Source organism: Microplitis demolitor, chromosome 7, assembly GCF_026212275.2.
Source record: "Microplitis demolitor isolate Queensland-Clemson2020A chromosome 7, iyMicDemo2.1a, whole genome shotgun sequence".
NCBI classification, from domain to species: Eukaryota; Metazoa; Arthropoda; class Insecta; order Hymenoptera; family Braconidae; genus Microplitis; species Microplitis demolitor.
Window position 1 is genome coordinate 1,302,969 of NC_068551.1, and position 14,589 is coordinate 1,317,557.

The 14,589-nt window shown below is 32.8% G+C and overlaps 1 protein-coding gene across 3 annotated transcripts in view; it reads left to right on the forward strand.

The window, feature by feature from the left end:
• Positions 1-454: 454 nt before the first annotated feature.
• The window catches only part of LOC103575493 (histone-lysine N-methyltransferase MECOM), a 48,562-nt gene continuing 34,427 nt past the window's right edge, over positions 455-14,589 (forward strand). The window contains exons 1-2 of one of the 3 annotated variants that reach the window (XM_014442573.2): positions 455-1,214; positions 1,303-1,456. In XM_014442573.2, the coding sequence (XP_014298059.1) occupies positions 1,420-1,456 (37 nt within the window). In that variant the 5' untranslated portion in view covers positions 455-1,214; positions 1,303-1,419. Of the gene's footprint in view, positions 1,457-1,761; positions 1,840-14,589 lie in introns of those variants that run through there. The other 2 variants (XM_008555301.3, XM_008555305.3) reach the window with 2 other exon arrangements.

The following is a 14,589-nucleotide window of genomic DNA, read 5'->3' on the forward strand; positions in this document are numbered from 1 at the left end:
TAGTCTGGATCACAAGTGTCTGAGAGAAAGAAGTCTGAGCGCTCATACGCACCATAACGGTGGATTCTGGAACTACAAAATATTTTGACTTTACGACTGAGTTCTCTCCTCACATCTTACAAATAATATAAATTTATATTTTTTATATTTTATCTGAAGAAAAGATCCGTTGATTTCACAAAATACTTAACAGGCCATAGCTCATCTTGGGATTTCAAATTTTTCGTCCGACTGATAATGAGCATTGACTTGAAGTATTGTGTCTTGTAATCTATTTTTAAAAAAATTGGGTGACAGAAAAATAAATACAGAGGGACAATATTTATTATAATATAAAAAGATCTTGCGCATAAAATGAACTGGTACCTGCGGGGAGTATAATCGAGCACGCCCAGAACTCAACGAATAGAATGAGTAGCGAGGACCGAGTACGCGGTAGCAGAGTGGCGTCAAGGGGTGTATGTACACGCCGGTCTTACGGAGCGAGTGTACCTACGTAAGAACCGTCGAGTCGATAGTCGTGTTGCTCAGAAGGGTCGTATCGTCGTCAGTGTTTGCGAGGACCTCGTGCTGGAAAAAGCTCTCGGTCATTAATCTCGTACTTTTGGAGTCGACTGATCGCGAGCATGCCCGTGCCCAGGGGCAGAGATATCGACACAGACATGGACCGTTTTCAATAAATAATTAACCGGCGAGTCGATAAAAAAATTCCGATAATAAAATAATAAACAAGTGAGTGAAGAGAAGATACTGAAAGATTATTGGTGGACAACAAAACTGCGATGGTGGGGATGAGCTTAAGCATCAGCGACGATAAAGGTATTAGATCGCGACTCTGGTGGGGAAGCTATGGGTTGATGTAAATGAAAGCGAGAGAGAGGAGAGCTAAGACTAAAGAGTGAAGAGCGAGGAGTGAAGAGCAAAGAGAAGGAAGAGTAGGAGTCAGTAGAGATCACGACAACGTCAACGAGGAGGTTTAAGAGGGAGAAGTTGTCGCCTGGTGGGAAAGGGGTTGCCAGAGTGGAGGCACCAGAGGCTACCAAGTGCTACTACTGGTGGTGGGAAGTGTCTAGGTGGGAAGAGTGCTGGGTTAAGTCCAAGGGAGGGTGGGTGGTGGATCCGCGGCGGCGGTGTCGCGAGGCAACTGAGGTGACGCGAGACGATTCGGAGGACAGGGAAGCCTCCAGCCGGAGGACAGATCTAGGGAGACAACCGTGTGAGAACCAGTCTCTGCTTATTGACATGTCAAGTTGTTTTTTTTTTCGAAATTGACTTACTAATAATTGATTGATTGATTTGTAGATTGATTGAACTGGTGCGAGATTGAAGTGACGTTAAAAATAAATTTGAAAATCGGATGGCTCGATCAAAGATAAAAATAGTTAACAGTGAATTCAAAGTTTTATAATTTTGTTAGCGATGAGATCTAAATCTGTGGCGAGGAAACTTGGTCAGGGTGAGTGATTTATTTATTATTATTATTTTTATTAATTTTCCTGCACTTGTAAGAAACCTGTCTTAGTGTAACGAACGGATTGTGGGGTAGGACGGGTAATTTAAACTGCGGTAATTGAAATAGATGGGATGTGTGAGCTCTGATAGGAATGATGAGACCTAACCCGCGTGGATGGGCGCGTTCATAACCGACGAGCAGGAGGCGGAGCAGCGCCCGCGCATTCCGAGTCACTAAAAGTCTATAATTCGTAGTATGCGGGAAAGTTACGTTTGTATATATATTTAGTTATTTATGAGTGTGGGTGCTCCTCGTTAGCTGTCTTGTCTCGTTGGCGCATCACGCGAGTTGCTGCTCAACTCGAATCAGTAGTCACGCCCCTCACGGTAACCGCTATTTTTATTTTCTTTTTATTACACATTCAAAAATAATTATAAACTTTATACATCTGAATTTAGAACAAAAAAGTTTGATCATTTTAATTTTTTACTCCAAAAATTTATTTTCAAAAATTTTATTTTTTATTCTTCCGTTGGATTCTACGGTAAAAATCCGTTTCAAAACTCATACTAGCTCTCAAAAAAAAAAAATATACCCCTAAAAATTTGTCACTTGATTTTATTTTTTTTAACTTCTCCGAAAAAAAAAAAAAAAAGAATTAATTAAAATAAGGGAGCAAAGTTTAGTTGATAATTGGAATAAAGGAGAGTATTGAAGGAAGAATAAAATATAAAAAAAGCAAGAATATAATTGTGATATCCTCTTTTGATGAATGGGAGCCATATCATCCCATTGAGATCGCGTCTCTGCGTATCGCAACTGCACTAAATAAAAGTAAGAATAATCTACTCCTCGGAGATGTAATGTGTAGGACCGGAAGTCCGATGTGCGGGAGACAAAGCCAAAACGGGGTGTAGGGGGACTCCAGTGTTTAATCGCGTTCCTTTGTCTCGCATCCTGCGAGCTGAGGACGAATGAATGTAAGGAGCATGAATAGATTGGATGATGATCCTGAGGTAGGTCACAGAGCTCTTCTTACTTATATTAAATCCTGTAGGTTATGTACTGGCTCTCCTGCTGCTACTGCTGCTCCCTTGGTTTATTCATCGTCTTTCTTTGCTTCTCTGTTTCTTACCCCGAAAGATCCCCCAATCAACATCAGCATCTCATGAGAATTCAGAATATCATAAGACGTAACCATGTTGAGATGAAACCTGCTTCCGCCCGCAACTCCGTTGTCTTCTTTCTTATTTATTGTCCCATCTTTCTTTAGTTTTTTTTTTCTTTCGGCCCTAAAGACCTCAATTAAAAATGTCTTGTCTCATTATCATCACTTTTAAATTAGATCCATCATAAAATGATTTTTTTTAACTCTCATATTAACAAAAAAATTCACTTATCGTATAAAAAAATTTTGTATTTAGAGAATTTAAATTAAAATTTTAAAAGTAGACTCAAAAAATAATTGAATATATTTTTCCAAGTCTGAGAAATTAAAAAAAATTTTTTTTTTGATTGAAAAAAAAATAGAAATGGTCAAAAATTTAACGGTAAATTTTATTACCCCCAATAAAACACTTTTGTATTTAGTAAATTTGACACTGGTTGACATAAAATCCTGTTAAGTATTCCGATACAATAGGGTGAAAAGGATGTGCACATATGGTACACATTTGGACACGGAAAATTTTTTTTTGCTCTAGAAAAAAATTTCTTTTAAATTTCCTTGTTAATATTTGAAGACCTATTTTTTCTGATATAATAAAACTACATATTAACCTTTCTCCAAAAAAAAAAAAAAATATAATTTATGACTCAAAGTATTTCGTCTTGGAAAATTTTAGTCTACTCCAATAAATCCTAACACAGCATATTTTTAAAGTATGCATCAAAAAGTCGTGTGAAGATGAATGTAATTAGATATGTAAACATAGTAGAGTTGACTGCAATCACTTGACTTTGGACCAGGTGTACGTCTGGTCGTATGTGAAATCAATACTCGACATCGATACAGTCCCGCCGTTGATATTTTTTAAACTTGCACTTGAATATTACTCTTCTTATTATGCAACACATTACCTAATACATATTTAATATAATTACTAATAAGTAATTAAAAAAAAATGTATTTTTATTTTTAATTTCTACTAAAAATTAAATTTTTCCCGCTTTTTTTAAATTTAAAAAAAAATGTGAATGTGTATAAAGAATAAAATCCTTGTAAATACAAAACAAAGTCGACGATTAAATAAACAAAGCGATAGAACAATTGATCGGATTAAATGTAAGATTTCCCCCTAGTTCGTGATAAACAATCGTACATAGTCTTCCATTGGTCTTTTATAAAAACCCAAACACCAAATCGATCTACTCTTATTGTTTAATCCACAAACACCCGCACACACGCACACATAATTCCACAACTTAAATGTGCGGTTTATTTAATAATTACCAGTGTTTTCCCGCTTGTCATTTGTTTTCTCAGCAATGCCAATCCAATCACTCGTGCAATGAGCAATCAATGTCCAATTGGATGCATACATAAATTTTTAAAGACGACTGCTAATTAGTCTGCTTCCCTTCATTGCTAAACTATTTTCTATAAATATTATTATCGTTTATCGGGTCTTAGAAAATTCATTTAAAGGCTAAATGATCTTTCAGTAAATTCCCAGCCTTTGTATTCTATTTTATAAATTCTGAAGCCTGTGGGTCAATAGAAAAAAAAAATAATAATAATAATTCCAGTGATTACTGATAAGAAACTAGCTCGACAATTAATCTCTTGTTAGTGAGTTTGTAAACCACATTTTTAGACAAACAATTTTCTGTTTAAAAATAATTTTTAGACAGCAATAAATTATTTCTGTAAATAAAAAATAATGGATTTAATTTTCCGAAGGATTTTCTTATTTCTCGCCCACGTCGCGTTTATTACCCGTTTACCCGGGGTTATTAAATCTTAGAATCCCTCTTTAGTCTCCAAAGATTCCTGGTAACGCGCCACCAGAGAAGAGCGTAAATAAGTTAAGTGTGAAAGACCCGAAGAACCCGTGACGGATGGGTACACGTGGTCGTGCATTAGCTTTCTTTATTTTTAATTCATTTCTCTTATTTATATATCGACCTTTTTTTCCCCCACCAACTTCCTGATATTAAGTAACCTCAAGATAAAAAATTATTTATGTAATCGATTAATCGAACCCTCTAATTAAATTGCCTACCTAAATAATAAATTAATTTATCAATAAAAAAACGTGACCTGATTAAATCCTTTATAAAAAAAAAAAACGTCGGTGTAGTTTAATTATTTCCATACAAGGACAAAAGATCGTATAATCTCTGTAGTAATGCAACATGAGAGCATATAAAATCGCATAAAATCGTCGATAAATCATCTTGGCTTCTTGTCTAAACACAATCTATAATCCAATAACAAGTCACGAGACATTTTAAAGGCCATTTTAATATCCTGCCTCCGCCGCCATAGCTCTTCATCACAATAAATTCTTAGTTTAAAAATTATTATAAAAAAAAAACAATAATAATAATAATAATATAATCGATTGACGTGAGCCATAAAATGTCCAACAACAATAATAAGAATAAAAAAAATGTGTAGAGCTAATTCGCGTGCGAGATAACACTTGCAAGGGGCCACCAGTCCTATCAGTACTCTCCGTCAACGTTCTAAGACGTTTTATAAATATATATATAGATATAGACGTATAGATGTGTGTGTGCGGCATAAAAAGACGTGTCGTGTGAATGTAGTAGTCGACTTGTACCTTTACTTAAACACAAGAAGATCTTATCGAATATTTCTCCTCAACTTTCTTTACCGCAGCACACCCTGATGACAATATCGCGTGGCTACTGAGATAACCACTCGTGTCATTCCTACATCTACTTCTTTACTTTGTTCCCATACATATATATATATATATAGATATAGATATGTGTTTCTAGCTAGAATAGCTATTAACAGACCACTGAACTGACTAACTACTCACATAAACTGGAAAAGACTGTCCCCTTTTCCTTCATTCTGTCATACATACATATATACATATTTATATTTATATACATTTATATCACTACAGACTGTCTGTTATTTCATATAAAATTATTATTATCTTTTTACCGTCACGGATTTTTTATCATGATTGTTTCAGATTTACTTGAGTGAGTTGAATATGAATATAAATATAAATATTAATATATATGACTATGACTAAAACTATAAATGAGGGAAATTAAGGGTTGGATTGACGATTTTAAGATAAGAGTAAATTAGATTTTTTTTTAGACATTATTGTTATGATCTAGAAAATTATTTTTATGACTCTCATTAAACTGAAAAATAATAGAGTCACAAACTCGGGTTTGTGTTTTTTATATCAATACCAAAAAACAAATTTGTAATTTAGTATTGTATTATAAGTGGGGGAAAGTCATTAGTGGTGAGCAGTAGCAGTAGTTCAGAGTTCGCCGCGAGATCGCGCCTAGTCATGTGCGGTGTCTCTGGTAAGAAACAAATTTATCAGATGTTATGATTAAAAACGGAGTAATTTCTCTCAGCTTCAATGTATGAACTTCATATGCACGACTGATGAGTATTCAGTATAAATATAATATGCTTTAAATTATATCTTCCCTTAAGATTGTGAACAAAGAAAGACTTCTTTAACTTGAGACGGTCAAAATCACTCGAGTGTTTAAATAATAAATTATTGATTTAAAAATATCACATTACTCGTCACTTGTTCGTCGAACATAACTTCTGTAACAATATTAACATAAACTAGCAATAATATGTGATGCTACGTGCACACTAAAAAACATAACATATTTACTTATATACATTTGAGTTAAATATGTGTGTAAGTAAACAAGCTTACCGTTAAGAAAGTATGTTGCTGTCTTTGAGCACGTACAACAATGTTGCGTCTATTTTATTCACTCAATTGTGCCTCGAGTAACAAAGAATTTAAATAAAAAACACTAAAGTTCATTCAACACCAGCCATTGAAAATTATTTTCATTAAATAGAATTCAAAACCCATAAATTTTTTAAAAATTCTACTTCAAATTTTTTTTTTAAATCTTCTGAAAATTTTGTTATTAAAAACTAAGAGTATTAATTTCTATTGACTGATTTAAAAAAATAATAATTATCTATGACACGTTTCTCAACGTCTCGAATATCTATTCAAGATGTCTTAGCCTTCTAAAATAATTTTTTTCATGATCCCACCACTCGGTACGGGATCCAACACAAAGGCATTACTTATCTACCTAACCATAAGATTCGCATTTTATTCAGTCGCATGGGAACGGTCTGATGGACCAGCAACTACATTAACTCGTCGTCTATCTCAGCCTGTAGTTTTCTCTGTTCAACACAATACCATAACTCAAAACCTCTATGACCATGGTCTGGTTCTTGATTTTTTCTCTTCTTAATATCGCTCCGTCTCGATTAACGCAGCAGTCCTACACTACACTAGTGTACTGTAGTGAGAACTAAACGTTTTATTTATGGGAATACGAGACAAAAAGGGAATAAAACTAAAGACCGAAGACTAAAGAGTAAAGAGTGAAGAGTGCGCGTCGCGAATTGAGTTTAGGACTGTGTCAAATGACAACAATACTCTCGTAGACTCGTATCATCAGACTCTTTAAGAGTCTTCACTTTGACCTCAGGATATTTAAACTCTCAGACTCGACACATCCATGCAAGAGTTCATGTGATTTTTTTTTTTTTAATTACACGCTTGTGTTTTTTGAATCTTTGGCACTTTTTTTGTTTTGTTTTAATGAAATTATTTACTGGTGACTTTTGTGATCTTCCTATCGGAGGATCAAAGAAGAATCTTTGCCACAGGATCTCGTTGACACGAGAAAAATTATTTCGTGGAAGGAGACAAGACCTAAGGTGGGAAAATTTAAAACTTTGGACATATGCGTTATCTAGTTGAGGAGGAGACATATGATGCGTAAAAGAGCCATTACGTAAACGTCCAGGATGAGGATGTGGGCGTATTCACGTCCTGGACAGAAGCTATGTCTTTTTTTTTTAAACAGATCTCATCCCGATCGAGTCCTTTAAAATTCTGAGTAGCAGATGTTTATATATTTATTTTTTTCATTTTAAATAAAAGATATCGAGCATTTGAGGACTTAAAAAATATTTTATTTTTAATGAGATTTCATCTAAAAATTTTCAAATAATTTCCATTAATTATCTGTAATTAAATTTTAATTTTCGACAGACAAATTTTTTTTATTTATACAATTGGGCGAAAAAAATGAAGTATTAAATTTGAAAGATTAGCGGCTATAAAGAAGTAACAAAGTTTCATATGTCAAAAATATTATTCATCCCGTTACATGACAGAGAGGATGAGTAGAGAATAGACGAGTGTTAAAAACACGCCGCGACAAGGGGGTGAAGCGGGAAATAAAAGCGGACATGTGTGAAATTAGCTTAATCTTCGGGCTCGGATGACAATGGTGATACAGCGAGTTCTATGTACGACACGCATCGCAAACATATATATCACCTCACACCCCAACTAAACTATCTGCAGCCCTGTCTCTGCTCCAATGTCTCCTGTCTGTATCTGATGTTTTCTCTGTCTTATTCCCCATAACGTGTAAATACATTGAGTTTCGAGGATCATCTCCGCACAAAAGCCCCTGGGAACATTTTGGCTCCCCAGCTTATATTAGTTCATTGCCAGCTAAACAGCTTCATTACCTCCGAGCTCTATATTAAATAAAACCTCAAACTTTGAGTCTTTGAGACTAAATTGCGATTCGTTAATTATCGATAGTCTAATTAATTAATTTACCCACCGATCTCAATCAATTTTTAAAGTTCACTTAAAAATTCAACGCTCATTATGTAATTTATATATATATATATATATATATATAGATGTATATATATATATATATATAGTTTATATAGATATCGGTTGGACAGTAATTTAACAATGAGCCAGCTGGCGCGTGCTACGTTTAGTGAAGGGAAGGTTACGACCCCTAATGTAGTTATACATTTATTATATATATGTATATATATATTTATGTGTAGTGCGTACGGTTAAATGTGTAAGGGCTACTGCATTGACGCGTAAGAATGTTATTCGTAGGGTTTTACATGTGTACGGATGTACGGATCTATGAATTGTGTGTGGGTACGTACATAGAGTGTGTGCGCATGTGTGTGCGTGTATGAGTGGGGAGTGGATGGTATGGGTCGGATTCATCCGAGTCTTGTGTGCGAGAATGGATGAAATAGATGAAAAGAGAGACGGGGGGATGCCTCAGCCCTTTTGTCACGGCGGTTCTCGCGTCAATGCCCCCGGAGTTGAGTCTTTTGCCTATTTTATTTCTTTCTATAGATGGCACCCTCCACTCCCCCGTACGTGTCTAGTCTGAAAAACGCCGCGGCATTCAATGCGCACGGCCACAAACTGACATTTTTATCCGCTAATTGAGCTATTAGTTTTCTGTTTAAGTGACGTTTTTTTATGAATTCTTTTCTTACTTTGATCATCCCTACGGGCTCTCGATAATAATTTAAATAAATTTTTTTAATTAACAAACCAGTGAAAATTTTGGAGATTTTTAATTATTAAATTTAATTAATTAATTTTCTTGACCCTCAATATTTACATGTCCATTTTACCCCACATGCAAGTAAAAAAAAATTTCCCACCTTTTTTGTACAAAATTTTTAAAATACACTCGAATTAAAAATTATTAGCCAATAGGGTAAAAAAAATGATTTATTATAAATTGCTACCAATCCTTTAGTTCCCAACACTAAAAAAAAATATGTATGTATTTTTTATATTTACCCATTTAAACATCATTATTATTGTCCACGTGCGATCATCGCGTTATGAATAATTGTCACAGCACAATGATAGACCCAATGTAAGCTTACGCCCAAGCATTATGTCATTCCAGCCGTACCACCCACCTCCCAATACGATTGAGTAATAAAACTAGTCCGAAATAAGTTCATTTCACCCTTACCCTCGTGACTGACCTTGGGCATTTTCAGTTCCACACGGCAGTGGGCATTCGGGTTCGCTATCAACCCCCGACAAACACAGACACCTATTTACGTGTAAAAAAAACTAGGACTTTAAATTATCCTGTTTTCAGTCAGTGACTTAATGTCCCCCCTCTCGCCCCTAAAAATTCGCCGTCGCTCATAGAGAAAATGAGTTGAAGGCGTGACGACAGATGCAACGAAATATATCTACCCTCTTTGGGCGGGTAGATTTTACTGATTTTTTTTTATTCACTCGTTATTTTTTTGCATTCACCGAGTTGATGATGTGATCCTTGATCCTATATATATGACTAAGATCACAGATAAGGATAACACACCCCGATACAGAGGGACTGTATTATAGTGGAAAAAAGTGCTTTAGTCCATTCTCCATTGCATGGCTAGTGTGTGTTATTGTATAGATTGGCGTTTATTCGATCTTATAAACCGGCCACTTATTTTGTCAATCGAGATCTGTTTAATATATAATATAGCTTTTGTTGTTACGCCGCATTGTTTATTTACAATCCTATTTTATTAAGATCTTTTAACGGTTTTTTTTTGTTTAACCACAACATTGAATTTTTTTTTTTTTTTTTTTTTTTTTTTGAGAATATTCCAAATCAAAGCTTAGTCCAATTTGTCGGCTGATTCGACACAGATAACTTTTGTTTGATTTTATTGCTGAGATCCAGATTCTTGGGTAATTTTTTAAGAAAGTTAGTAAGAGGGTTATTGCAAAAAGCTGGGAGAGACTTGCGTGACTTTTGGACAAAGTTATCTCTTTTACTTATTTTTTTGTTTTATTAAATCGCAATAGACTTTAATCTCTCGTTACGTCTCTGCGTGACGATCAAATGTGTCAATTATATTATTTTTTTTTTTTTTATTGACGAGATCTATTTTTCTCAAAATTAAAAAACTAATTTGAGTCAATAATTTTTAGCTCAAAATTATATTAATAACTTTTACTAAAAATTTGAAAATTATTTCAATCAAAAGATTATTTTACTTATTTTGTTTTTCAAATTTCAATAAGAAAATTTTTCAAAAAAAAAATATGCGCATGTAGAAAATTAAAAAAACTATACGTGCAATTTTTTCAAATATTTTTTTTTTAAATTTATTGTTGTAAAAAAATTCAAAATTTATTAGACATCGACTAACTTCAGTATCATAAGAAATTTATTTTTACTCCGATTTCAAATAGAAAATTACAATCTAAAATTCCGATTCAAATTAAAAAAAAAATTAATGATGTATAAATAAATACAATAAATAACGTTAGCGAAAAAAAATCAAATAAACTATTAAATACAAACAGCCATCATCATTATCATCCTGCGACAGCAGCAGTAGCAGTAGTTATAGCCAAAGTAGTAGTAGTAAGCTAACACAAGAGCATTGAACGTATGTCGATGTCTAATGTCTAATATCTGAGTGTATGATTACTCAGGGTGTCGACTCAGCCCACGATACACGACACGTGCCTCTGAATTTGCCCCTCGCTGGGAAAAACCTCGCCTCTGGTTTTTCGACTCCCAACAACTACTGTGACCTCACTTTATATTTACATCTACCGCACACATCCCTAGGGTTGGCGAATTTAAACGCCATTAAGTTTTTTCTGTTAATTTTAAAAAAATATTTTTTTCCTACAAACCGTTACAACTCCAGCTCCCTTTGGTCTAGAGGAAGTGAAAAAGTCCGCGAGTCTGAAAGAATGAATTTTTTTTTATTATTTTTCTAGTGAATGACTCGGGGCTGCCTATTCTCGCAAGATGATCTTTCGTGGGCGTAACCCTGTTAAAAAATGCTCTCGAGTCTTTTGTTGAAATGCAGTAGCTCTCTTCGGGTATTGATGCAGTACAGTTAGATGTTAGATGGCATCTGACCTCGTATTGAATGTCGCATTAAAATATGAATAACGTGCAACACGCCTGCGACGGCAATGACGGCGTGTCGAGTGTAACCCAACGGCACGCGAGTTAATATCAACGGAGACTTGATCTCTAAGACTGTTTTGTATTGTACATAATATATAATAATAAATAATAACCAACTCTACAAGAATAATCTCTTATATATATGTATTTAAATAAAAAAATATTATTTATTACGCTGATCTCGTTCAGATGATTGCTATTTTTACCCGGTAATTATTTGATGGGATTAAAATTCGCGTGAATTACGGCACTTACTTTTAAATGATCTTTAGATATGACATGAGTAGAAAAAAAATTCGTGGAAAACTTTTTTTTTTCTTAGATTTATTGTCGCGGGAAATTTAAATATTCGAAAATTATATCTTGGGAATTATTTGAAATAAATTCATGTCATGGGACATTTTTGGAAAGGGAATTTCATTTCCAGACGATTTGGTCCTGAGAAAAAGTGCTGTAGAGTTGATAGTTTAAAAGTTAGAGTGGTTTGAAGATTTTAAATAAAAATTTGGAGCGAAAAATTCGAAAAATATTTCAAACGGCTGTAACTTTTGAACTATTGGTTTTAGAAAATTTATCAATCAGAGAAAAATTGTAGAGAATTAAATTTCCTTTCCAATGATCATATATTTTGTATACTTTGGTGGTATATTTAGTGAGCTATTGACAGTCAAAGTTAGTAAATTTTTTTTTGAATTGGAGTAAAAATAAAAAATAGGTTGGTTTGAATATTTGAGCGCAATTGAAGTAAAGCGTGGTTGAAATATATGAAAATAAATATGTATAACATATAAGGAAAACGATAAAGTGTAATTTAAATGTTAAAGAAGATTTACAGTCGGCATAAGTACAAACTGAGGGTGAGAAAAATGGTCACAGGCGTGAAATAGCTCGTCGGGTTGCCTCTTCACGGATCTAAACTAACTCCCATGAACACGGTTTTTTACGATGCAACGTGACACTAGAATAATCTAGTCCCTACACTAGGCTTTAATACCAACCTAGGTTCAAAGGGTTCCAATAAATACCGACTGTTTGTTCACAAGTAAATAAACTAAATAATAATAAAAAAAAAAAATGAAATAAAATAAAGAAAAGTGACAGTAACAATAAATAAGTGAAAGTGAAAGTATAGATAATAGTGTAGTCTATCCGGCGAATTGTTTGATCGATGGATCTCTGCAGACCGGAAATTATGCGTCAGTCCTCGACTAAAGTGACGCGCCTCCTCCTCCTGATCACGCGACTATCTCTCCTTTTTCATTGTATCTATTTATTTCTTTATCTTTACACTTCGTTTTATTTTTTCTCACTCGTAATATTCTTTTACTGCAATTACTTTTTATTTAAATCTAGATAAATTACATTTCTATGCTCAAGGAAACTTTGTCAATTTTCGTAAAGATAAAAATTTATATTTTTCAAGTGGCAATTACTCGAGTATAAGTACAGAAAGTTCGCGTGTCCGAGGTCATATTTTAAATGTAATTGTTTAAAGTTTAAATATGAATATTTATATATATATAAATTTTACTTTTTCAAAATAAATATTTTTGAATTTTTATTATTAATTACATTAAATTTAATTATTAAAAAACTATCTACTTAATGACATTTTTCTCATGACTCAAATTATAGGAACTTAAATTTCCTTTCCAAAAATGTCCCATAACATAAATTTATTTTGAATACATAGAAAAAAAGAATTTTTGGCACAAAAAAATTTTTTTTCTCTGTAGTTACCAAAATATAATTTCGAAAAAAAGAAAAAATGTCAAAGAAATCCTGCAACAATAGTCTTGATCTGATTGAACACGAAGACACAAAAATGAAGACAATTGACAACAATTAACAACAGTTAGTTTTAATTTACTCCCCTTAAATCAAACAAACCACTAAATATATATCTGGCTTCTTTAATTAAATAAGACACATTTTACTCTCAATACCAATTCATTCGACCCACACACTTAATAAACACCAAGTGAGCGAACAATAATACAACAGACAATTTATTGATAAGATTCGCTCCTCTATCTCTATCTCGCTCAGCTTCAGATTGTTCCCACTTCCGGATACGGACTCATACTCACACTCATACTCATACTTATTCCAAAATATATACAATATAATATGACTGACTGAACCTCAAACTCACACACGCAACGCAGGTGGTCCCGATTAGATTCATTTTATTCTCATGTGCCAAATATCTGAATGATTCATCCACTCATTATAGTTTTATCTCAAAAATATAACAACAAACAAACTCTAGTGTTGATAGCAACCGTGAGAAATTAAACTTCAAATAAATATCAATATTAATGATAATGATAACTCATTTAATCACCATTATTGTTATTATTATTGTTATTTTTTATGACAATTATTATTGAGGCCGAGGGATTCCCAGTGGTATCCAGACAGATAAAAATTTTTTTAAATATTTTTACTCAATTCCAATCAGTCTCATCCAAACTCATGTCTTGTCAACTTCTAGTTTTTTTTTCTATTTGCTCAGAATTTTTTCTTTTAATTTAAAGTGAATTGGAAATTTTAGTGATAATTTTTGTATGTAAGTACTTCAAAAACTCAAAATTTGTTTATCAAAAAATTAAAATATTTTTTTTAATTACTATATATTAATAATTAAAAAAAAGAATTTTTAATGGGCATTCAAAATTTTAAATTGCTTTGAAAAATAATTTTTTTAATTTCGGGCAAAATAGGGCCTCAAAAAAATTTTGAAAAAACAAAAACTTTTTATTAATGTAAAGAAAATTTTTTTGAAATTAATTTCCAGTCATGTCAAACCAAAAATAAATAATTGATGGGATACTAGTTTAAAAAAAATTAAATTTTCCCGCCTTTTCCAAATAAAAATAAAATTTCGTAACTTTAAATATAAAATTTATATAACCTGGGAATTTATCACTTAATAATTTTTACTGACTAAATTATAAATAAATTTAATTATTTGTGTTTATTGAATATTTGACAATAAATCAATTGAGTAATCAATTAATAAGTCAATAAATTTATAAATAAATAATTATTAATTTTCGAGCGATAAAATGACTTCCGACTGTAAAAAAAAATTAATTACGTAAAATAAAATA